This window comes from Poeciliopsis prolifica, unplaced genomic scaffold, assembly GCF_027474105.1.
Source record: "Poeciliopsis prolifica strain line A6 unplaced genomic scaffold, Auburn_PproV2 SCAFFOLD033, whole genome shotgun sequence".
NCBI classification, from domain to species: domain Eukaryota; kingdom Metazoa; phylum Chordata; class Actinopteri; order Cyprinodontiformes; family Poeciliidae; genus Poeciliopsis; species Poeciliopsis prolifica.
The window spans coordinates 1,824,259-1,847,506 of NW_026562408.1; the positions used below are offsets into that span (position 1 = coordinate 1,824,259).

The following is a 23,248-nucleotide window of genomic DNA, read 5'->3' on the forward strand; positions in this document are numbered from 1 at the left end:
CAACCACTAAGTTGTAAAGGTCACAGTTATGGCTGCAGACATGACTTACCTTGTCCTGTGGGAGACGCAAAGGGCTATAAAAGACACTATCACTGACAGCGGATTTTAGAGCATAACTCAAATTTAGCTTCACTAGATTAAAGATTTGATGTTGTGGAGTAAAAATCAGTCACTTTCTTTTTTATGGTGTCATATTCTTACGTCCACTATTTAAAAGTCTTATCTAATGAATTCCATTCAACATGGTGACATGTTATGAGAAGTTTCCTACTAAGGCCTGATCATAGTGAAACAAAGAGATGAGTTGTGACTGCTTCCAAGTTTTATGCAAATTTCATTCTGACAAAACGCAATCCGGAGAAGATGGTGGTTACCTGTGCATCAGGCTCAGCGTACGGACTTATCTTTCCATCTTCGCTGACAGTTGGTGACCACACTCTCTCTCCAGATCCCGATCTGAAACACAAGCCCCATGAGAGACGGAGTTAAATACATCCTCTGCCAACATACACTGTAGTGCTGAAGCGTCTGAAAATTTCTGCTGAGATGGATGGATTTTCTTTTTTTTTGCTGACAATATTCCTTCTGTATTAAGTGTCATTTTTTCCGAGAGTGAAATACTAAAAACTAACAAAGAAAAAGTGAAAGTAGACACTGTTCCTATTTGTTTTTCTGACATGACTGAGCCAGGAAATAACCCACTCATCAACACATAGGGTAATTGTTAGAAGTGAAGAAAATCAATTTTTTATTTATTTTTTTACAAATATTTAAGAAGTACATCAAGTTTTTGTAATCGACCCTTTGTACTCTTATATCCATAAATAAAATCCTCTGAAATAAATTGCAGTCAGTAAAATTCATTTGCTAAGTAGAGTCAATCTTTAGTTACTCTTGGAAAACGTATTGCACACTGACACACCTGTCGTCTGTCTACTTGACCTGACCAGCCAGGAGGAGTTCCGGAGGCGCTGCACAAATCAACAGGACAAGCAGCAGTCATGAACTTCCCAATCTGGCAGCGTGACCGCTGCAGTTAACCACAACCCACAGAATGGAAGCTGTTCAGGTCAAATGAAAAAACAACATTTTTGCTACATGTGGGGAAACACTGACTGCAGAGATCCAAAAAGTAAAAGATGGTGGGGACGGCATGTTTGTTGTGATCATGCTTTTGTTCATAAAAATCTCAATAAAACTAAATTAATTCATAACATTTTGTGGTTGTTGCATTGCAAAATTTATTGTGGGAAATGAGTATAATTACTTCTCATCATCCCTCCAGACACAGAGGAACATAGTAATGTAACATCCAACACTTCAATGAGAGATGTAGTTTGGGTCACAGCCAGTTCTTACTACTATTTTACAGAAGTAGTGACAACTCTATGACTGCTATCTAAGATTGTTAGATTGTTCTTTTGTTTGTATGCATAATAATTAACTGCAGCTGAAAATACTTATGAAAATGTGCACAAAATACTGAATGATTGCTAGGGTGAGATGGATTATTTATTGCATATCTCAATAGGCCTACTGCATACACATAAGCAGGTGTTCACATAATTCACCTCTTCCTTTAGAAAACATACAGAAAAATGCTTCAGTGAAACCAAAAATGTGTCACCTTTTCCAGATAAAACAATGTAATTCATTCAGAGCTCTCTTCAGTTCTGTTTCACTGTCAAGTTATGTGTAAAAGTCACAAGATTGAAGAGGGTTATTTTATGTAACATGAATCCAGATGAACCATAGTGTTGAATATGAAGAAGGGAACGAATGAAGCTTTCTTAAGGGTAACACTGGGCCAATGTGCCAAAGAAGAGCATATTTACCCCCGAAACACACAAATGCGAGTGTCTGCATGCAGTTGCTGACCCCCACAGACGGGTGAGGCTTTGTCGAACTAGATGAGATCAGTGGGTTGCAAGCTGGCACAGCATTACTCAGGCTGAGGCAATGCTCCAGATATGAACCACGGAGGTGTTGCTATCAAGTGTGCTCTTATGAGGCGCCGAGTGTCTGCTGGATGAGCAGCAGCTCCAGAACTGCGTAGGAAGAAGGCTCCCGCCCTTGCACTAAGACCTCCATGATTCAGAAGCAGAAAGTCATCATTCTTTCCCCAGTTTGTTTGGTTGCAGTGGTTACCACACAAGCAGCCTATTGAGATGTGAAAGTTCAAATTCAAGCCTGCTGGCTGGACCGACATTTTTAAAGAGTCAAACAAAAACAGGCTGAAGTGGAAATGATCACAGGATGACCAGTTTGAACCTCACATTGTTGGCTCTGCCAAACCCAGAATTACTCCAAAGACACATGTTGTTTATCTTTTGAAATAAAAAAAAAAATAAAATGTCCAGCTGGAAGACAGCTGAACTCGATAAGTTAGTTTAGTTCATCCACTCAAATATAGACTCAGTTCTTTTTCTAAATGACAGCAACAAACACGTAATACCAGGTCAATAAATAAGTGTGGTCAGTTACAAACAATGAACTATACAAACGGAAAGTGTGACATTCATTTGTCAACAATTTGTACAACTAATATTATTCCAGCTCTATTTATGCTGAAGTTAAATTATACATCCTCCAGTTGGAGTATTTACAAAATGGGTGACTTGTTACACTGGATTTTATTTAGGTGTCAGAGTAAAGTGGAAAAATCTGCATGAACTCCATAAGTTTCAAAAATTGTAAAAAACCAAACCCACCGTATCACAATTACAGACAAAAATATCGAATAAACAGCTGACATCCAACTGTGTTTAAATAAGAATATTGTTGATCAATGATTGTTCCAAGCTTCAACTAGATTCATAGTTGTATTTGTCTCCGATCAAAAGCATTTAGGAGAAATGTCCTTCTGGACTCTATAGGTTACAACAGAAGCTGCTACTTTCTGTGCTGAAAGAATTTCAGTGTTTTCTGAAATACATCTGCTACATTTAAATGCACCGTTTCAGACATTCCTTGACAAAAATCTGGTTGCGGTTGATGACGAGATCAAATTATCCAATGATTCCCCCAGTGCAGTAAATGCTGAAATCATAACCACATGAAAGAGAGAAACGTGAGAGTACAGCTGAGACGGAGGGCAGCAGAGGCGGCGCCGCTGGCAGACCTCTGAGTGAGCTGGTTCCTTTGGAGGTTTCTTTTTGTTTTGCCCCAGCAGGAGTCTGTTGCTCCTTCGCTCCCATGCAGTTTTCATGCTCAATTCCTCAGCTGTGACTCACAGGTCACAAAGTCAGGGCGAGACTTAAAGGGCAAAGCCTCCACCAAGGGGAACTTTAACTCCATCTCTAATTTCTATGATTCTTTCCAAATCCTTCGAAGCTTCCCTTGTTTTAGTTTCAATCTGGAGATGATGAGATTTATTTTTAATATGTAGTAAAACTTAATATGTTTTCCTCATTTAAAACCTTCTGATCCTGGATTTTTTGTTTTAATTCATGTTTATGTAACTCAAGTATTACAGCAACAGAAACACTTCTGATTATAGAACCTTCCAAAATAATCTTACTCTTTTAACCCACTAGGTCACAAACATAACCTTTACATTTATTTCAGTAAAATATAAAATACACCAATGCAGAATAGAGCATACTTGTGAAAAGGACTAAACAGGATCCAGGGTTTTTTGTTTACAAAGAAAATCTTGTGTTCAGCCCTATTTACTCGACTGTGTACCACTAATTAGTACATTGAGTTCATCATCTGTGTAATTTAATCTCAGAATAAAGACATCTGTTTTGTGGCTAAGTTAGGTGGAAAATTAGCACCTTACATCACCATAAACATATTCCAGCCACAGTGACAGCAACATGAGGTGGAGATACTTTTCTTTAGCAAGGAAGTGAAAATCCAAATAAAATACATTGAGGTGTATGGTTACACTGTGAAAATGTTTAAGGGGTCTGGACAGAGAAGCAGTAACATTCACTAAGTGAACCAGTTGACCTAATGGCTTCTTGTGGTAATTTGTAATATTTTACCAGCAAGTTTATATCCCTGTAAATAGCCAAAACAAAGATGAATGACATTTTAAACTATAATTACCCTCGACTGGGATCATCTGCTCTCAATAAAAAAGAAGCGACTAGAATTTCATTTGTGTTGCTATATTTCTGTTAAACGGTTTCACTGAAACCTCCTGATGATTCCAAATATTATGGACTTTGGTTTGGAAAGCGACTCTTCAGTGCTTTCTTGTAAATGGAAGTTTTCAAAGGTTTGAAGACCAAAACAAAATTTCCTTTAATCCAGCTCTGCAGAAGCCAAACCTCACTGATTGTAACGCTGAAAAATAATGCATGTGAGGAAAGCGGATTTGTGCCATTTGGTGCAAACTTTTGTTTAAACCTCCAAACCACCAAGTAGAATTTTAATGAGAACAGATGATTGTTCATGTTTCACCATAACTGTTTGGATGACATGAACAAGACGGTGTCACACGCAGTGCGGAAATGATGACTCATTTTTCATCGCATTAACTCGCCACACACGACTCTTTCCGAAGACGTTGACCAGCGGCGGAAACTTGCATTCCAACCACCATAATCTGTCTCTCATGCTGTTCAGACAAAACATTTTCTTCAACACTGCAGTGAAGTGAAGGCACCACAAAAGAAATGGGAAATAAAAAAAGAAGAAAAGATAGAAAGAATTCAGTCGGATGGGATTTGGGTTTGGAGGGGAAACAGCGGGGAGAACATGTTAAGGTCACGAACAAAGAGGTTGTGGAGGACAAGGAGGGAGGATGAGAACGAGGAGAGGTTTTCCTCTCCAGCTGGTTCAGATGAGTAAATGTCTGAAAATATACAGAGTACGAGTCTGTCCACAAATCCACACTAAATTTAGGCACAACACGTGTGAAGAGGGATTCTTCTACTTTTCCTTCGCAAAATTACAAGGCGGATTTAAAGACTGAGGTCATGAAGTAACAGAGAGAGAGAGACAGGCACACGTCAGCAGGAAAGTATGATGAAAAATGGAAAGATTTTCATTGTTGATGCTGGAATAATTTTTTCATTCTCTTTCCTGTTTTCCCATTCTTCCAACCAAAATTATTCTTTATTCTTCTTTTCCCTCAACAGATTTCTAAGCATAACCCAAACAACTAAAGTTGAACTAAAGTTTAGTTCAACTTTACTACTCTAAAGTTAACATTTAGAGTAGTTTTTGCAGAATCTCTTTAAATTGGGCAGATAGAAGAGGCTAATGAGGGCAGCATTTTTTTTTATCAGGGTTGTTAAAATACATTCAGGTCAGGAGATTTTTAGAAAAAGATTCATAATTTATAGTCAATGTTTTGCACATCGCAACTTACATCAGTATTGAATTCTATAAATATTTATTCTATCAAAATTAGTTTGATAACCTGAAAAATTGAAGTGTGACAAAAAAAGAAAAAAAAACAGAAGAAAACAGCAGGACACTAAGAATACTGATGTTGTTATATCCATAATTACTGCAGACTTCTTTTTTATTGTCAGTTTCTGTTTACTTATAGAATTTATTTAAAAAATACTTTAACAGTTTAAATTAAATATTAGCCTGGAGCTGGGTTTCCACAGTCCCTTTAAGAAACTAAATCTAATTTTTCCATTTCTACTTTTTTGTTTTGCAGACAAAAGTAGCTAATACGTTTTCATGAGACTGTGTTGCATAATGTACCTTGAGAGCAAAACAAAAACCATGCAGACTTTGATAGCACTTGAGACTTCCTGTTTTATATGGTTTGTGAAACTTAAAAAGTGTCCATCTAATAAAAGTAGTCTCGACAAAGCAGTTAATCATGACATATTATTTTTTTTAAGTATTTAAAAACCAAATTAATAACTATAACTGCCATCACATCGCACATAACTGCCATCACATCGCACATGTTGCCTTTTTATGTCTTACTTAGCGTTCCTAAGTTTCCTGGAGCATCTAGGCAGAAACCTCATGGTGCTGGACACTCTTTAAAAAGCCCCATAAAAGACATAAAAAAATGTGGGTTATGAAAGTTAAACATGTGAACCCATTACAAAGAAACATTCTTAAGTTACTCAAGACCTCAAGTTCAGCTGCACCCAGTGTACTGTAATTTTGGTTCCCAGCAATCGTGAAGACTCATATATTTTGTCGATGAGCTGCTGCACAAAATTACAGGTCTCCTATTTCTTGTGACTCTTTGCAGTATTTCATGACATGGTCTTTTAATAAGGGCTGAGAACTGCTTGTCCTTAAAATATTATTTTCTAGTGAGTCAGCATGTGTGCTTTCAGTCACTTCCATTTTATTTGACTTTGGAATCAATGGTTGCAGTTAAATACTCCTCACTTACTTCTGTGGCCCACAGCTGAGGACAATTTCCAATCCCTTAAGTCCCAAACATCACGTCTACAGAATGGGTAACTCATTTGATTTTTTTTCCTCTTTCCTTCATGATAAAAATCCTTCCAGGATGAACATTACCTCCAAGCCTCAGCAGCGTGAGGACATGCTTGACATGGTTGATTTTCACAACTCAGTAGGGATCTAGTGAGATCACGTAGCAGAAGAAAAAAAAGGTGCCAACATTTGATTTTTACTGGTAAAGCAACTGTGTGCTACTATGATATGAAGGTGTTTAACACTGACATGCTGTATGGCGAATGGTCTGGACTTGTATGGCAGTTTATCAAGTCCAGCGAACTGCAAAGCTCTTCATTCAGTTCATATACACATTCATACAGTGATGGTAGTGAGTGACTGGTAGTCAGAGCTGCTCTGGGGCAGTCTGACAGAAGTCAGGCAGGTGAAATGTCTTGCCCAATGATTGAACTCCTACAACCATCCCCTCTTTCGCTTCTTAAACCTTAAATCCCTTATACTCTCAAACATGGGTTGCACCTAAGACGAGGTTTGAGCGGCGCAGGGTTGTACCGATGTTTCAGTCTTGATTAGGCTAATAAGTACTTCTTATGAGGCCATGTGACAATCCTTATGTGCAGAAACATAGAGAAGCCTCCACCACTTTAAAATGATTCATCTGAAACCACTTTAAGTCTTCTGAACCAGCAAACTAACTATTTATAGTCAGGATAAGAATATAGCAACTGGTTAAGCATTAGCTGCTAATAATACTAATGTTATCATCTGTTTTGGAGCCTAATGTAAACCCAAACAAAAGAACTATGTCGTGTTTTTTAATGAGACTGTGCTGCATACTGAGACCGCTGGAACTTTGTCTGGATAATTGAACACATTTTTAAAACAGAGCACAATATTTAGAAAACTTTGACTCTGTTTTTGAAAACACTCAAACAGCCTTACCAAGACTGCTGTGGCTTTGGGACCACCCAACACTGTAAGACTGAAGATATTGATACTTATAATATCGCATGATGCTTCCATAGAAAAGTTTTGATTGTGTATATTTGCTGTGAGGCATCATCTGAGTAATGAGGCAATTTATGAGTTTTCTTAAATAAGACATTTTCCCTCTCACTCTTCTTTCTATGTATTATGATTATGTATCTGCTCTGTCTGAGTTTCACTGTGTTCACTGAATTAAATTTCCAGAAACAAATATTCAGACCCCATGTGCCTTTCTCTTCAGCTTCAGTGATTCATGGCTCCTTGGTGTTACATCTGTCCTGTTGTTCTTTCTCATAATTCCACTCTCTAACATGTTTCAACACTCCTGCTCTCTTAGTACTATCTGCAAGTATCTCTTCAAATGAATTTTAAAACATGTTTTTCCAATCATATGCGTCTCTCTTTCTCTTCCTCCACTTTATCGGCTGTCCAATTAAGCCAAATGTGCATGCCTATCTTTCAGAGGTGGCTTATCCTTTTTTTGTCCAGCAGAACAGGGCAGTTCACTCTGTAATTATTTAACCAACATTGTGCAGAAAGGTCACATTCCAGGAGCTCTTCCTGTTCTACCTCTTGGTACATATCCTGACATTTTGGAAGGGATATCAGGAGAAATTGTGAATACTATTGTGGATCTATTTAAACTCTTATTTAGTCTTATTGCTTAGACAAATACTTTGTTTTTTGCTGCAATATTTAAGGGTGATGTAGATAAGTTCTAAGCAAACTGTTCTTCTCCAGTATAGATATATGAGCATTGTTGACTTAGTGCAAGATGTTTTTCATCTTGCAGTAAGTGATAAAATTACCAGATTTTTGACATTTAAGCAGTGAAATGCTGGAATGTTCGTTTTCCTTAGCAACTGTGAAGGAGCTTCTCATGTCAATCCACTGACTTACTTCATGTATGGTTCGATAAATTTACAATCCCCATGTGAAAAACCACTTAATGCTCCACAGCTTCAGCCTGATGTATGGCTGGAGTATTCCCAAGAGGTAGTCGCATTGTGCACCGAATACATTAGAAAAAAATAACATTTTTCTGACCATATACATTTCTTCCCATCTGATTGCTCTCATGACTGTGTCAACTTTATATTTTGAGCTTTCTTTGGCAGACAGAGAAAAACTTTGTTCTCTGCAGCACTAAAAAGAGAGAGCCAGAGAACCAGCTTGGCAGATGTCACTCGTAACTAAGGCTGAAACCACATTATGTTCTTCATCTAAGACGACGATGTTCGTAGGTTGCCAGAATCACTCCGCACTTTCCAGTACGCCAGCAGCCCAAGTAACCATCTAATAGACATGTGGGAAGCAACTGACATTTCAGTTTTTCCTTGGTTGCAACCTTCCAACCACCTTCACCCCCCTCTGTCATTAACCGTTTAGACTGATGATTTTAATTCCAGAAACATGTTGTCTCTGTCCTCCTCTAAAGTTCAAACCAGAGCGGCATGGTAACAACACCTCTTTTAATTAGACGGATCTGAATTAGGGTGCAATGAAAATCCTATCTAGTCTATTTAAAAGGTGGAAACTGCAGTTAAAAACATCAAAAGAGAAAAAAATGTGACCTAATACATTGTGTCATAGCTTTATGTAACAAATTTCATTTGAAGGGTTTAAATAGTAAGTGCACATGTACTTAAACAATTATTGCTTCTCCAGTAAATACAGTTTGAAATAATTTTATTTAGACAAAGTTGTGCTTCAAACATATTAGTAGAGTTGATGTGATAAAATGTAACAACCCTCTTTTGCCAACAGGTCAACACATTAGTCCTTCCCTTTAACATTTTAAGCGTTACACATCTCAGGAAGCCTTTGAAAAAGAAACAGATCCATAACAATAATCTTTTTCACTACCTGTTATTGATGTAGCATTTTCAAAAGTTATCCAAATAAACCTGCCATAAATGTTCCTATTTTGAAAAGATGGCTTAAGGAAACCGTGTCCTATCATATTTTTACCCCATGAAAATATGACGTTTACTAATCCAAATATGGATTAGTAACTATGGATTTACTAATCACTATTAGTAAATGGATAACTGATTAAAAGTTTGTAGAGACTTGATAATTTCCTAACAAGTAAAAAATAAATCACAATCTTTTTTTTCCATTTCTGCAACAACTTACGGAATTGGATGAGGGACATCAGTGACCTTATTTTATCCTGAGTGCTTGTTTCTCCCTCCACCTGCACCTGGTCACAGGGGAATCCTGGCATAGAACTGGACTTCTTGATTAACTTATCTAACCAATTCCTCTCAGCTGTAGATAAGCTAAAAATGTCTTTTCACAAGAGGAGAACAATGAATAGAAATGCTAAGCTGCTTAACATACAGCTAAGCCACAACAGTGTGGCACTCAGTCGCCTCCCAATAATTATTTATCCAGTAAATTCACCTGATGGAAAAATCATACAAGAACCTCGAATTACATATCAGTTCCTCACAGGATGGTAAGAAAAAAAGACGGAGGGTTGTTTTTAAAATTGTTTGTTTTGAACAAATATTATGAGAAAGACTTCTTACAAAAAAAGAAGAAAAAAAAGAAGAGAGCATAAATGTACAACTTCTGCATTCCAGCAATCTGCTTGATGTCTGTAAGCATGCCACATGAACTGAAGGAGCCAGGGCACAGATCTTTGTCATCAGGTTTGATGAAAACCAAATCAGCACCAATGTCTCACACCGACTGTCAGGCATGATCAAGGTTCATGACTTGGCCTTGTATTGCAGACACAGGGTTCAAGTATCTCCACCCATTAGGTTGACCATAAACAGCTGTTTATACCAAAATATTATTGAGTGAAATATGTGGAAATGTGTCCGACAGCAGAAGCTTCACCCATGCTGGGTTATGCAACAGGCAATGATCCAAAATACACTTGAAATCTACTGCTTGCTATTGGTGTAAGATATTAAAAATGTGACTATTGTATTAAGGCTAAGCAAACAAAAATTTCACCAAGACAAGACCTAATAACTTTATACCACATGGAAATTAATTTTTCCCTATTTATAGTTTAGAATTTACAAGTTTTACTGTTTTTTACAAATCTTTTTATCCAACCTTACATCACTAAATCCTAGCTTTAGTATTTCAACAGCCAGAAGAACCAAAGATTTTTAGCTTTAGCTCATTAGATAGCAAAATGGAAAATGTCACCACTGAAATGTATTTGTAAAGGCCAAGAGTCTGACTCACTGCATGAAGAAGCCTCTTTTAATCTGATAGTACTTTATAGGAAGACCGACCAGATCATTTTAAGCTGTTGTAAAGCCGTCATCTTTCACTGTGACTCAACTGTACCAGACCCAGACTCAACAGGCTGAGCAGAAATAGAAACACCGTCATCAGCTTCATAATAACTCCCTGATCATTGGCAAAAGGCAGGATTCTAGCAAAAATACTTCTGAAGCACCTTTTGCTTGAACAAAAGGTCTGGTCATGTTACACTGACCCTGCCTCACAAAAAATGCAAACAAAAGAAAAATGGAGTGGCTGCTCCTTTGTTAGACCATCATTCCTCCTGTCGGCATTAAAATCGGACAAGACTTTGATGGTTCAGATTACTTGGCATTTTAAAAGTCACCAGATGACATCCCTTCCATGATACCTTCACAGGACTCCAAAACAACCCAGATTAATCTGAGCTGCAGGCAGAATTTGAAAATCCAAGCCACAGAGAGGCAACCAGACTCTAAATTAGGTTCTAGAAAGGTTTCAGACATCATTACATTTGGCAGAGCAGAGTGTTCAACAGTGTCATACCTGCTGATGATGAGTGTGAGCTCCTGAGTGCATGTTTTGATCTTGTTCTGAGCCTCCATATGAGTCATGAACTCTGTGCTGTCACCATTGATAGCCAAAATGGTGTCACCTGGACACAGGTCACCCTGGGCCGCCTTGCTGCCGGATGTTATCTACAAACGTCAATGAACAGACAGACAAACATAAACAGGTTATTCAGGAACTGAAGACAAAAGAATAGTGCAGTTTAAAAAAACAAAAAACAATTGTGATATTTTATCAGGAAATGGAAAATAACAACAAGGTTAGAAGTTGGATTTAATACACGAGGACAGTCAGTACATGTTCATCAATGTTTAAGTAGTTTTACAACCAGTGTTACCAGTGGTCTAAACTTTATTTGTATTACATGATAATTGTGCCTAAAGCCAATTTGCACCAGTACACAGTGCTAAGTATTTTATATCAGTATATTAGCCAACCATCTTAACTCCATAACATCCCACAATGCTTAATAGAAACTCCCTGTTAATTTGTGGTCATTTTTTAAATTAATTCTCAATAGTGATTAACTATGTTTTCTCTTATCTGTTTTCAGATTTTGTCCATTTGGCCCAAATCCGCAAAAGATGAAACAATTGAGTTGTGGGGTGTCTGACAGCACAAGTAAAATCCAACGCAGCTCTGTTTTTAGGGGAGTCATTTTGACAGTTTCATATCTTCATAAACAAACACAGTAGGGAAATTGTTAGGCATTTGTTTTAATCCATTTGTATATGGCTGGTATTTTGAAATTGAGTACAAAACCACGACCATGAGCAATTTCATGATCAACCACAAAATTGCTTAAGGCTAAACCATCAGTGAATGATTTTCAAGGTGACCCAGTAACCTTCACATATGCGACCGATTTGAAAATATCTGCTCAGTAAGTTCTTTCTTCTTGGCCTTTCTGTGGTCTTGCATATGACATATTTCCACATTCCTCTAGTTTAGAAGATTTTCTTTCAGCAGGTCATAAGAGCAGGTTTTGCACTGCGAGCCCACATTCCTGAAACCTGCATATCTGAGGACATTTGAGGAGAGGGGTGAGAATGAGCGGACGAAAGGGGAGGGTCAGTGAACCAGTGTGTGTTTCACCTTCTCATACACAGAGTAACACATGAGATCAGTTTGTATGATTACTAATATACTCACATTACTTATATTCCCAAGCCTGTCTGAAAGGAAAAAACTTGCTAATTATTTCCTCCATAATGAAATGGAACCAGTTATATCACATGAATCTGAGCCAATCATTATTGTTATAGGAAGGAAAGAAAAACAATGACATGAGGTAAGGTGTTATTGTGTCTCCAGTCTTTTTCCATGTTCCAAATATTAGAAAATGACACATTACAGTTAGTGATTTACCTAAAGTTAAATGTAAAAATTCTGCAGTTTCACGACTTGAAAAATGAATATCACCAGACGGTCTGAAGTTTATTCAAAGATTATGCAGAGTTCCCAGATCTACATAAATGGTTCCAACTGAGGTTTTCTCTGGTATAAATCAAAGCAGGACCAGATCTCTTGAAGCTAAGCTAATTGCATGAAGCTAACATGCATGACATGTGCATGCATGTCATTCATGCACACATTCGACTTCGAATCCCTGATTAACTGTGAGAGAAAGAGCCACACAGAAATGGAACAGCTAAGCTCAAGGTCTTGATGAACTAAAAAAATGGTAAATTTTAAATAAAATGGCAAATACAGGACGTAGAGAGATATGAAGAATATTGTGATTTCACTTTTACAAGTCATTATCCTTTGCTAATTTGACGACAGATTTGTTTTTTGAAACCGAAAACACCATGACATTTAGCTGGTTAGTGGGTATGTGAACATTGATTTTCATAGACACTATAGCATAACCAAAACATGACTCCTAAAGAGTAATATTTTACGGGCTGCTGAACATTTCTGAAAAAGATTTACATCTTCGGCTCAATTTCCTACTTAACCGGGGGAAAGACGACCGTTATTTAAAACTTTCACAGCTCTGCTGCAATAAGGAGTGGAACAGGATGTGATTACAGTTCAAAATAATGGATTAAATTTATTCATTTACTTTCTGTACCAGGAATAAACTGCTGAGAAATAACATCTGACTGTCCTTTTTTAATTATGTTTTTATTTTTTACTTTTAGATCTTTTTAACACTACAAAAAACACAATTGATCTGCTTTGAGATGAGCAGATTACCAACATTTGAGGAATGTTTGCACAATAATGGCACAAAATAGTCATTGTTTAACTCAATTCATAGTAATTTGATCACAAAGTTCGTATTACATTCATTACATTGGATACATTGAAACACAGAAAGATAAAACCAGCTAATTGTCTCTGAGCTACACATATGTTTTCTAAATCAACTCCTTATGCTTGTGTTGGTTATCCATCTTTGTCACTTGCTGAACTCATTGATCTCCATAGCAGAGCCCCCACTGCTTAACTCCACACCAACTCTAATGGTTTTATTCTGACAGCTGCTCTGAGACATGTTGCTTCTGGATCAGTGAAAACCTGCCTTTGAAAAACAGATATAGTAATTTAATCCAGTGTAAATAATACGTAAAGAGCTGCAGTAATAAGCAGAAGTCAGGAAGAAAAGGATTTGGCTCGCACTTGTGGAAAAGACACACAAGTTCACGCTCCATGAAGCACCCATAGCTGGATTGTGTGGTTCAGATGAGGAATTGTGAATTTGCAGCCTGCGACCGCATCGATGTCACTAACTCAGTTCCGGTAAACACAGAGGGCAGTGGGGGGAGATTGCATAAATTTGTATACGCAAGAGCAATTCTGGGAAAACTGCACTTGCAGAAATTTGGCATAAACAACTGCATGACTATAAACTTGTTAATTAAAGATTGAGTCTTTGCAAAAGGCGTATGCAATAAACGTCTCTTAGGGTGGGAAATGTGACGGGGTTTTTTTTGTTTGTAAAGCGTTGGCTGACGAGACGCTAACCTGAGGGTAGCGTTGGAGGGCAGAGTTTTCGTTGCTCCATCATCATGGCCTCCCAAGAAAGAATTCCCTTCAAACATTTGTGTGAGCATTGGATCTGGGCCAGGATTGTGCCACAGTGGAACAAAGCCCATTCACCCACAACACACACACACACCCACACACACAAACACCCCCCGCCACCCCCCCCCCCACACACACACACACAGTGGATTAAATCACTTTAGGTTGAGACCCTGAACAGCACAGCATGATTCACAGACACACACGATGGTATGTCAAATAACCACAATAGCATAGCAAAAATAGACAATAAAGGACAAACATGTCTCCCCAAAGAGCCCTAAAGGTGATGCAAGCATACAAAATTATAGTTTGCTATGCGTTCACTTTTCATTCTATGTTAAGTAATTACATATGTCTCAGCGGTGTCAGTTACAAGTTGTTTTCTCTCAAATGTTTGTTGTGGGTTTTTTCTGGTAACTAGAGTAAATTAACCAGAATTTTCAAATCCTTTGTTCATTTACTAGGAACAAAAAGCTGTTGGAACCAACCTGGCCCTATGTGAAAAGTTACTGCCCACTCTTCTTGAATCATTAGTCAACAAGAATATACCATGTTTTCTTAAGTGAAGTAGTCGTTCATAGTCCTGGAAGTTTGCTTCCAGGACTGTAGAGTCAAGAATCCCTTAGATAAAATGTGCCTGACATCCTGAAGTAAACTCAAGCATCTAAAAAACAAAACAAAAACAACTCTGTGACAGCCATTATTAACAAGCAAACAAGGAAAGTTAATAATCCGTCACAGGACAAGCCAGTCTACCAAAATTACTTTAAGAGTACATCAAAAACTTCTGAAGGACATCCTAAAAGAACCCAAACTCTATCAAAGCACCACCGGCTTCACTTGCCTCTGTGGGTCAGTGTTTATGATTCAATAAAGAGACAGAGCTAAAACCTTATCCATGGGAGTTGGTCGGCCAAAATTATGACAGGGAAAAAGAATAAAATCCCAGACACATATTTGCCAAAAAACATCCCAATAAATCCCAAGACTTTTTGAAAAATATTCTGAGAACCGATGAGACAAAAGTGGAACTTTTTGGAGGGTTTACATCTTGGAAGGTAAAATTTGGCGTAAAACTAACAGAGCTTTTAAATATGGCTTTATATTTACAGTCAACATTGTGGAGGAGATGAGACAGTTTTTCTCTGTTTAGTTGTTTCAGGAGCAGAATGACTTGCTGTGATTGATGGATCCACAAAGTCTGTTCTGTAGCAGATTATCTTGGAGGAACATGTAAAGCCATCAATAACTTCAGGTTGCAGGAGGACAAAGAATGTTTAGTCATGTCTTTCTGTATTTATTCAGTTTATCTTATCTGATATTAGTATTTGTTTGAAAGGCTAAAGTACAATAGCATTGTGTTCATATTTTACAACCTCAGTTTCATCACTAAAGATATGTCTTTTCCAAACAAAGCAACAGTAAATGCGTCACATTAAAGATGACAGGTACATTTCTCACTTCAGGTGTTAGATACACCGCTCAGGTTCTGAAGTTATTTGAAAAATCATATTCATAATTAACATGTGTCTAAAGTAAAACAATACTTAGTTAAATATAAACAGAAAGTCTGGTAAGAAAATGCAAACCTCATGTCACCCAGTGTCATCATGTGAAAATGTTAGTGAATATGTGGTTCCACTTTGAATATGTCAGGGTAAATTACAGGCTTTGAGCCCAGAGAAGAAAAATGCTGAAAGCTCATGAATGTTTTTGTATGTTGACACTGAATAGAGCGTGTAATAAAACTGGATGAAAACTTTCACCCTGGTGTGTCATCTTTCTGGGGGCAAAGTCTTGCCACTAGTGCTTTTTACCATGTGTCTTTCTTGTCTCTTTTATCAAGATCCAGATCTAAATCGTTAACCGTGTTTGACTTGATGGATCAAACATGTTCCTGCTCATCGCTGAAATGGGCCAACCCAACTCCTGAAACAGCAGCAATACTTTATTTAAACATAAGTCAAAACTGGCAGTCCAGCATCTCCATGTGCCATGTTCATAAAGAGAAACTTAACAGTAATTTACCTGCATTAATATTTCTCTGACACATAAACTCTATTTCAATAAATTTGACTTGGAAATGTTTTGACTGGGTGGGAGGGCAAAGTTACACTTCTCAGTGACAAAGTAAGAAATTCCTGACAAAGAGTCCAACGCCTTTGTTTGCTTGCTGGCTGTGTGATAAAAACCATGGTTATGACCTTGGCAACATTTTTAATAGCAAAGACAGAGCCTTGAGTGTGAGGTTCCGACTGGAGTGGGTTAATCACACTAAAACAAAGAGACTGGATCCGCCAAGAGGAAGAAGAAAGACTGGAGCTGTGGGGACTTATGACTCATGAACAATCTTTATCTGGCAAACAGGGGGGAAAGTTAGCTTGTGTAGATAATATAAATAGTCCTTGCTAAGTCTGTAGTAGTCCTAGAGATAAAGAGACTGCAGCTAAACATCCAATCACACTTAATTCACAAAAATAAAGATTTCAAACTGGACTTTGTGCTCTAAAGACTCCAGATTTGACTAGGACTCCAGCTATGGGACATGTGTCTCAGGGACTATATTTATGTTGCAATGGAGAATGACAGGTAACTGGTACATGTAGCTATAAAGGTAACAACTACTCAGCATTTATGCAGTCTGAGAATGTTAATTTCAGTTATAGACTTGACTTTTGGGTGAAAGACTTGAGAACTGACTTGCATTTGCTTCTTTAAAACTTAAGCCTTAACTTAATTTGTGAACATCCAATGACTTCATAATGTCATTGTCCTGCTTCAAAATCTGATTAAAAAAAAAATCCAGTCATTTTTTACATTCTTCAATTATCCAGTGATCAGATGAGAATTTTTGCATCGTTCCAAACATGACATTGTTTCACATAGTTAATGACAAGAAACCCACATGAACACCCCCCTGTTGTTCATTAACAGATGTTGAGATGCAACATCTGAACATCTGAAATCACCTGCTTTGACTCTTGAAGACAATTATTGTAGTCATCACTGTCTAAAAGAACCACGAGGCTTCAGTGGTCATATCTCTGGTATGTGGCAGATATGAAAAAACACACTTTGAGAGATTACAGGGTACAAAGGACACTGGGGTCCATGATATGCAACTGCAAAACACCTCATGGTTGTAGTTGTGCTTAAGTCATGTTCTCTTATTTTGGAACAGAGACGCATCGTCAAACATGGAGCCATTTTACAGACACGAAGCAACCAGTTTCTGTTTGACCTCATATTGCAATCTATTTGTAAGTCCACAATCTTGGACTGGAGACCTGAAATGAGACTGCTTGTACGATCAGATGTTTAAGGTCGGTGTGGTCCAGACCCTGCAGGGGAAACCTAAATGAATCGTATTTACCCTACGTCATTGTAAGAACCAGCTGACTTCCAGGCTAAAATAACGATTATGCACACTGCTTCAATCAGCAAAGATGACATCATGCATGTCATCTTCATAACATTGAATTTAGATTACACAAGTAGATTACACATTTAATAGAGACAGAGGGAGGCCAACATCTTAAGACATAAAACATTACTGGGCAGCTTTAAGGTTAATCTTAATTTACTATTAGCAATCGAGAAAACTCACTTTGGTATCATTTTAGATTTAAAAGTAAACAAACACAAAGCTTCAATGATGACAGAAAGAAAAATTATATTGCACACTAAATTGTGTCTGTGCTGAAAAATAAATCATTAACCATACATCTTGATGAAACAACCCTGTATAGCGTTTCCTCAAATAGTGTTTGTTAAAATTTAAACACTATTTAAATAAACAACACACCCCTGAAATAGATGCCAAGCTAAACTACTGATGTATATTATGTATGCTTAAATACTGACAATGATCATTACACACTTTGTATTTTGTGAAACTGCAGCCAAACATGTCAGCTACTGAATTTGTCAGCCAGAATTTAGCATGTTTTCCATTAAATGTATTGAATTTAAATGTGTTTTTTTTTCTTTGCTTTTTAATTGAATAATATTTAATTATTTTTCCAAATGCTTGGTGACACTGATTTTTCTTTAAACAAGGCGTCCAGACATGTTGCTGGTGTTCATTTAAACACAACTTTAATTAAACCATGATTTAAAAACACCACCTTAAGTTTAGACAAAACAGGATCCTGGAATATGCAAACATCGTCTGCCATAACGCCATGGGGTGCTGGAGGGGAATGTTGGAAACAGCAGAAATCTGCCCCATATTTACCCAACACCCACATCTGAATTTCTATTCAGCAGCTGAATGTTTGCCACCTGGTGAGGAGATTTGTTTCCTCCTCGTCTGTCTGGATGTTGGTGTGACTCTGATGTTTATCCTACATGTGTCACATTCAGCAAGTCCACACAAAATACTTATTATTTCAGGGATTTCTACATGTTTACCTCGCTCTGCCTCTCCATAGTTCTCATTTACCCACAGATATTTAATAACTCACAACACCACATGCATAAACACACCATCAGGACAAATATTTCCAGTCCAATAAGCTAACCATCAACTAGAATCATTTCTAATGGCTTGGCAGGGGACTAAGTCTTTTTTGGGAGTGTTAACACTTTAGCTTAAGAACCAGAGAATGCCATCAGGACTTGTTTTCTGGTATTTACAACTTTCCCTCTCAGTGTGGGGTTGTTTCCAGTCATTCACTTCAGCACATGAGAAATTGGGCACTTACTTTGATTATGCTAAGTTAATGCTCAGCAAAAAAGCAATAAAGCTTTGCATGAATCTTATATTACAACTTCATATTACTGGTCAAAGTGGGGTCTGTCTCTGGCAAAACTATTCAATTCTAACAGTAACAGATGAATAGTTACAAACATGTTAAACCAATATTAGGACTGTGCAACATATTGAAAATTCATCCTAATCACAGTATCACAGGAGATAATGTGATAGTGTATCACAGCCAACATTCATGTTGTAAAGAACTGTTTGAACTGTATCAAACGTCACCCAGCTGTTTAAGGCTCTCTATGTTGCTCATTTATTTGTGACACTTGCTTGATGCAGCACAAAAAGTTTTAGAAAACAAAGAGGTGGTATGGTCGCAAAATCATCAAAAAGAAACTAGAATCTAGTTTGCCAACACAGCAAAGGTCAGCCAGAACCAACTTCTGCAATAAAACCTCTTTGATTTTTATTGAGATGGAAATAGTGGATTTTGTTTTTCCTATTAACTGGAGTTTCTGCTTCCGTTTGACATGAAGATATGCTGAGAGGTAATTCAGCCATTTGACTCCAGAGTGACGGAGTACATGATGCTAAAAGTTACAACACAGTGACTCTTGAGGACTGGAGTTGGAGAAATCCTAAGAACAAGCATAAAAATGTACATTTGAATTAGTCTGACCTTGATTGAATTATTATACAGTCTGTGTCTTTAAAACAAAGAATATGTTTTGTAAAAATATGCATAAACCCAAGAAACTGGTTCCTCCCCCCACAAAATATCAGTCATTTCATCTCATTAGTTGAGATGAAATAAAAGTAATTTCTCATCAAAATCAGCAAACACAAGCACTGGACAACGGAAAAAAAACAAACAAACAATGATCTCAATGCAGGTCTTTTAATGCATTTTAAGGATCATGGGTTCCTTCATTTTTTCTGAGTGCTAAACATATTTACCAAAAATAAAATAAAGTTTGAGCTGTTATTATGTCACATGGTCAATGATTTGATGTGTAATGGATACCACTACTGTTGTAGGGATTTGGTTGCAAATACTCTGCGTATATTTAAGCCTCTTACACATTTTGTTAGATATGCTTCCTTTTCAACAGCTGCTTCCTTGTCTAACTTTCAATCCAAGATTTTGGAATTACCCAAACATCCTCCATTCATTCCAGCAAGTAGCTCTTCCATGTCTGCTATGGGTTGTTTGTGTGTATTTCTCTTCTGTAACAATCTGTGAAGTGTAACCTGTAATTAACTGTAACGTTGCCAAGAAAACTAGGTTTTGCAACACCTGTTGCATCAGAAGGAATGCTGTGAATGTCATGCGTTTTATTTTGGCAATCATGCAAGAACTCGCAAATTCAACTGGTGAGAAATTAAGTGATTTATTGCACTGAAACCAAAGTCTATGTAAGATTCCCCGAGGCTGCACTGAGAAAGATCTTCATTTTACAAATATTTTAAAAAGATTGGAAGCTTTACACCAACAGAAACCCACTTCAACAATTCCCAAATTTCATGAAAGAGCCACTTTGTTTATATCTTTGATTTTGGGATGTTAAATTCAGTTAACTTTCACTGTCATTTTAGAGAACTGAATTCACCAAGTCTGCAAGCGCGTCTCACCGATGTGAGAATGATGGACCCACAAACCTGGTGGTTTACATTTGTCAAGACTTTTGCACATACTGTTTGACTCAAAACAGCTACATTGTGGCATCAAAACTTTTTTTCCTCTTTTTGGTGCTAATGGAACCAAACACCTGAACTGATCCAGAGGGTCTCCTGTTTGTTCTTTCAAAGTTGTTAATCTCTGCTTGTAAATGTAAAAATTACACCTCTAGTTTGAAATGCTTGCACCCTGCAGTTACATAGAAGGTTAGGGGTTGGTGATACAGCTGAGGACAACACCTGGAATCCCTCAGCAGCACGAATAAGCACTGATGAAAAACAAATGTCAGGATCCCCCCCCCTCCTTCTCACTGACTCTGTCCCTCCTGTAAGCCCTGGAGCACCAGGCTGTGTGTGATGAACTAATGGCTACTGCCAGATCCACTGCAAGCACCGTGACTTTTGAGGGTCAGGGAAGTTTATGAGGAGTTGAAAGTACAGCTTCATCTACTTTTGTCGATATTTCAAACAATGATGCATTGACATTATCATGTGGTCTTACAAGATAAGGATTCTGGCACATGGAATCAGTTTGAAAGGGTCATTTCATGTGGAGTCACTCATCAAGATGGCAAAACTAACATTAACCAACATGGGCTGGTTACTAGTTTCAAGGCATAATATAATTTCAAAAAGTTAATTCTAAAACTGCTACAATTTTAAGTGACACATTTTGGATTTTTTAAAAATTTATTTTCACAAGTGAAATAATATCATAAATCACAAACTATGCTTAAAAGAACCAGTATTGAGTCTGGCATAATTTTATCTAGGCTTACGAATAAACATTATGCTTTCATGCAAAAAAGCATCGCAAATGCTTGGCTAAAATATTATAAATCTCAAATTGGACTTTAGAGACTCACAACTAGCAGCTAGACAATAACATACTTCAGAAGCACTTCTTGTTTTTCATTTGACCTGCACTCATGGCGTCCCCTACACGATGCCGCCCTGTGTAAAGAGCCATGGACCATCAACCATTCAAATGGCTGTGCTATGTGTGTGTATCTAAATAAACCTTTAAAAATAAATATTTTGAATGATAAAAATCAATGATAGCAATGATGGCTGTGTGAACCTGCTTCACTGTCTGATCTTTCCTCTCTACCACTGCTTGTGAAGTAAAGCTGCCAAGTCAGTATTTTTATAGCATAAAGTGTCTTATTAATGAACTTTATTCCATTTTGATCTGCAATTCTTTCATCATGATCCTCATTATGTTTTTTTCTTAATGGTAACCAACCAGGATCTGTTTCCCTGCGGTAAAAAAATATGACTTATTAGATTCTCATCCCTTTTCTGACTGCAGATATGAGAACAAATGATCTCTCATGGAGAGCAAATCACCTGCCAGAAAACAGTCAGCACCATCTTCCCGTTATGACCCCACAGCTTTCAGAAGATTAATACAACTGTGAAAACTTTTATTCAATCAATGATGCTGACAATCCCAACATGTCTGCATATCAAACGCATGGGGTCACGCACGCGGCTGTGCGTGTTTTTTCCACAGTTCAATGGATGGACTGATAGCAGGAAGAGTCGACGTACCCTGGAGATGGTTAACGGTGTGCTGAAATCCCGTCCTCCCACCAGGCGGAAGCCCCACGGAGAGGGTCCCTTCAGTGTCACGGTGTACGACATGACTGCTGTTTTACAAATTCCTTTCAATAAATCAGATTTCAGCTGTTCGGAGGAGGAAAGGGGGAAGTCCGGTAAAAAGCGAGCGTGAAGCAGTCAGTCGTCCCGCAGCTGCTAGGCAACGCCGTCCTGGCTCTGAAAACTTTGCGCTCCGCTCCTGATTCAACTTTAAGTAAAGAGCCGCCTGTGACGTCACTGGCCGGGCTGTCCCGCCCGCTTTCACCCCGACTGAAGGCGTGAGAGTGGGAGGAGACCCACTGGACTCTGATCCGAGTCTTCACTAAAATATAGGACAAGAAAATATTTTCCCCTCATTTGATTAAAATATCAACATACAATTAAAACTACTTTTGTATCAGCATAAGAATGACCTGTTTGTTTTTCCTCTCACTTTTTTTTTTTTTTTTTACATTCATTTTAGGTAGCCTAGGTTTGCCAAAATGACAAAATGCAAGGAATGCATCTAATATTCTACTTTATATTTTTATATTCTATTTATTTTTTTGTGAATCTTCACATTGCTGCTGGTCTGTCTGATTTTTTTACTGCAAAAGTTGTTTCTATTCCAGTTATTTTGAGAGACAAAAAGAGATTCCAATTATTTTTCTAAATGTAAGTGTTTGACCAACATGACAGTCATTACATTTTGTAGAAAAAGGGGGAAAGTTGCATCATCAGGTTGTTTGGGGGTTTTGTTGTGGAGCAGAGTGCTGCAGGCTGCAGGGCTGTGCTGTTGGAAACGCTGCTGCCTTGCAGCAAAAAGCTCCTGCAGCTCTTGGGTCCTGGAGTTTACATAATCTCCTCTGGCATGCGGGGTTCTCTCCAGGCTCTCCTGCTCACTTCAGGAGTCCAAAAATATTTATATGAGCTTAATTAGGTTCTCCAAATAGCCTTTAGGAATGATCATATGTGTGAATGACTGTTTGTCCTGTGTATCTTATGTTGATGAATGGATGGAAGGAAGGATGGATGGATGGATTGGGGATTTGTGAACTTCATAAGATGAGGGCATCTAAAGGAAAGAACATTTTGTGGAAA

The 23,248-nt window shown here is 37.7% G+C and overlaps 1 protein-coding gene across 1 annotated transcript in view; it reads right to left on the reverse strand.

Annotated features, from left to right (window-relative positions):
* pdlim4 (PDZ and LIM domain 4) overlaps nt 1-22,400 on the reverse strand; it is a 46,445-nt gene extending 24,045 nt beyond the window's left edge. Inside the window, exons 1-3 of the mRNA XM_055051533.1 lie at nt 22,121-22,400; nt 11,125-11,276; nt 375-456 (exon numbers count right to left, since the gene is read on the reverse strand). Coding sequence (XP_054907508.1) covers nt 375-456; nt 11,125-11,276; nt 22,121-22,213 — 327 coding nt within the window. The 5' untranslated portion in view covers nt 22,214-22,400. The remainder of the gene's footprint in view (nt 1-374; nt 457-11,124; nt 11,277-22,120) is intronic.
* Between the last annotated feature and the right edge of the window lie 848 nt (nt 22,401-23,248).